At 36.4% G+C, this 3,253-nt stretch overlaps 1 protein-coding gene across 1 annotated transcript; it reads left to right on the top strand.

Annotated features, from left to right (window-relative positions):
- Positions 1-604: 604 nt before the first annotated feature.
- LOC126448372 (uncharacterized) lies at positions 605-2,155 on the top strand. The gene is made up of 2 exons (XM_050091000.1): positions 605-1,960; positions 2,021-2,155. Exon 1 carries the CDS (start codon positions 605-607, stop codon positions 1,874-1,876), a length of 1,272 nt encoding a protein of 423 aa, XP_049946957.1. The 3' UTR covers positions 1,877-1,960; positions 2,021-2,155.
- The last annotated feature ends 1,098 nt before the right edge of the window (positions 2,156-3,253 follow it).

Here is a 3,253-nt window from a genome sequence, read left to right as displayed (position 1 = left end):
TTCTTTCTTAAAGATGAGTTACCCTAGAACATTATTCGATATGACGTTATTGAATGAAAATATGCAAAATATATCAACTTACTGGTTTGTCTCCCCTGTAGATTTCCGAAGATTGTAAGTTCAAATATGGCTAAACTAACACAACTGGATTCACATTCAAGATGGCGCCGAATGAAATTCGCGAGTGTGTTAGTTCCAGTAATAAATGTAAATTTAATGAAGAAAAGTGTGCATTTTGCAGAAATGTCGGTTGGTATTGTGACCAGTTATGTATTACGTGTTATATTGTGTTAAAAGTATCTGAAAAAACTGTGATGCATCTATAAACTGTGAAAAAGAAACCATGTTGACGATCGGTAAACAGAACAGCATGAGTTCCGCAAATAAAAGCAAACAATCCGAAGTTTGTGTGAAGTGTAAGAAGTTCGACGTATTTAGTGATGGGAAGTGCATCTCTTGTTATTTAATTATGAAGGTGGTAGTAAAAAATGAGAAACTCAGTGTTTGCTTAGCATCAACTTCATCATACAGCCACGAAATTGCGCTTCAAGAAATAACAAACAGCAAACTATGCTCATGCAGAAAGAAAGTCGTTACAGGTATTATGTGCTTTAAGTGTAAAATTGTTTATCATTATAACTGTGCAAAGGTGGACTCAAAACAAGTGATATGGAAATGTGATAATTGCGTAAAAGTGGGCACTATAGACAGCAAGGAAGAAATAATTTCCGTGTTGTTAGAAGAACTGCAAAGACTGAAAGCTGAAAATGTCACATTGTCTGCTAGAAGTCAACAGAACAAAAGTGAATCCCAAGACGAGAGCACAAATTGTCACCAGCCCAAGAAGATACCAAAACATCTCGTTTCTCAGCAGTTATATCATCTGAATACAAGCAACCGTTTTAGTGCCTTAAGTGATAAAATTGATGAAACAGAGAAATCTACTCAGGTGGTAGGACGAGACAATGTTCCTAAAAATTCGACAAAAAGACCAATTGAGAGTCAGCCAACGAATAAGATTTTATTACTATCGGACAGTCATGGGCGAAACTGTGCATCATTGCTAAATGAATTTTTGAAACCCAAGTACTACACATCATCTGTTGTTAAACCAAATGCATGCCTCAGTGGTGTAGTTGAAGGGGCATCAGATCTTACTAGTGATTTCAATTTGGACGATGCAGTTATTATCCTTGCAGGAATAAATGACATTCGTAAGAAAAACAACTTTATTCCAGACTTAGAAAAGTTGACTGCAGCACTTGATCATACAAAGCTATTGTTATGTACCGTTCCCTACTGTTATGACAAGCCAGAAGTCAACGAAACAGTGTACAGATTTAATGAATATATAATGAATTTGTCATCTAATTTTGTTAATGTGAAAGTAATTGATGTCAATTTATTCTTGCAAAGGCCTGATTACACTAATCATGGACTACACCTGAACAAAACAGGAAAGCTCAGACTGTGCAGGAACATTGCTTCATCAGTATCAAACCCATGGAAACGGTGTGATGTAGTAAAAACACTTACAACCAGCTCTGCAAGAAAGGTCAGATTTTGTACCGGTACTGTAGAAACCAATTCATGCCAAGATAGACAGGGAACCAATGTGAATACAAGAAACAGATGTATAGCTGTGTCTCACCCTGTCACTGCCAATGACATATTAATACCATATGATGAAGTTCCACCCAAAGAACCTCAAGGACTGGAAAATAATTCCGATGCAGTATCTCCAAGGATAAAAGGTAATCCCCGATTTTCTACGAGAGAAAGAAGAATTCCAAAAAGAAACAGTGATTTTTTATGGCCAGCACCCACCCGACCTCGCCAACGACATCTAGTGAACAAATCTCCAGCTGCGACATAGGTCTTAATGTATCCAACACAGTTTTGAGTGCAACGGGGACTAACGGTGTTAATGGACAAGCAGACCAGCAGAAGGACAGTAGAGGTAGCTATAAGAATCTTATTATTCTTCATCAAAATATCAGAAGTCTCAAAAGTAAATTAGAGTTTTTATCTGTAAATTTAGGGGACATGGACACTGTTGACCGTCCTCATGTTTTATGCCTTACTGAGCATCATGTAACAGTTGGAATTGATGGGCTGCAGCTTGATGGGTATGATCTAGCTACTCATTACTGCAGAACAAGTAAGGAGAAAGGTGGTGCTGTAATTTATATAGACAGTAAAATCATTTATAAATCTTTAGATCTAAGTAAGTATTGTGTAGATCAACATTTTGAAGTTTGCGGGACTGAAATTTCTGCAAAGGACATGTTACTTACTGTGCTTGCAATTTACAGAGCTCCAGCAGGGAAGTTTTGCATCTTTATGAATAAGTTAGAATCTCTTTTGACCAAATTGTTCTCTAAAACTAGAAATTTAATAATTGTAGGTGACTTTAATGTCAACTTCTTAACTGATAACAACCTCAAAACTGACCTGGACCACTGAATGAATTCTTACAACTTGGCTGCGATGGTTACCTGGCCCACTAGAGATACAGAAAATTGCAAGAGCCTTCTAGATAATATTTTCATTGACAAGAATAGAGTCAACAGTGCTAGTGTGAGCAAAGTAATTTATGGCCTGTCTGACCATGATGGACAACTTCTGAAAGTAAATAACATCAGTTTGTGCAATAAAATCTCCCACACCTATAGGTCCTATAGATGTATAAACACTGAAACTGTGTCTGCCTTTAACGACTATTTGTCACAGATAGATTGGGAGCCAGTGTACAGCACATCAGATGTTAATGATAAATTTAACCTTTTTTTAAATGAATTTATATCTGTATTTGAAATGGCTTTCCCAAAAAAAACTGTCAGAAAGAACAATGAGGTTTCTTCCAGTAAACCATGGATTACTGGAGGTATAAAAATTTCTTGCAGGACTAAGAGGGAGTTACATGCCTCACTAAGAGTATCAAATGATCCCCGTGAAAGGTCTCATTTTAAGTTATATTGTAAAATTTTAAAAAGGGTGATAAACAAATCCAAGAGCCTGTATATTAAGTCTGAAATTGATAAATCTGAGAACAAAATAAAAGCAGTTTGGAATGTTATAAAGAGAGAGTGTGGCAAGAGTAACAAGAATGTTAATACCACAGAGATAAGCTATAAGGATGAGGTTATTCATAATCCTGTAACAGTTTCCAACATATTCAACAATCACTTCATAACTGCAGCAGAACAAGTAGGTTGTAACGGTTCCTTAAATGCTGCTACGCATTTATTAC

Source organism: Schistocerca serialis, chromosome 1 (genome assembly GCF_023864345.2).
Source record: "Schistocerca serialis cubense isolate TAMUIC-IGC-003099 chromosome 1, iqSchSeri2.2, whole genome shotgun sequence".
Taxonomy (NCBI): Eukaryota; Metazoa; Arthropoda; class Insecta; order Orthoptera; family Acrididae; genus Schistocerca; species Schistocerca serialis.
Note: the sequence above shows the minus strand (reverse complement) of the source record. Positions and strands in the feature narration are given on the sequence as shown.

Bases quoted from the DNA above. Each gene is read 5' to 3' on its own strand.
- LOC126448372 (XM_050091000.1), top strand. From the start codon at position 605: ATGTGCTTTAAGTGTAAAATTGTTTATCATTATAACTGTGCAAAGGTG.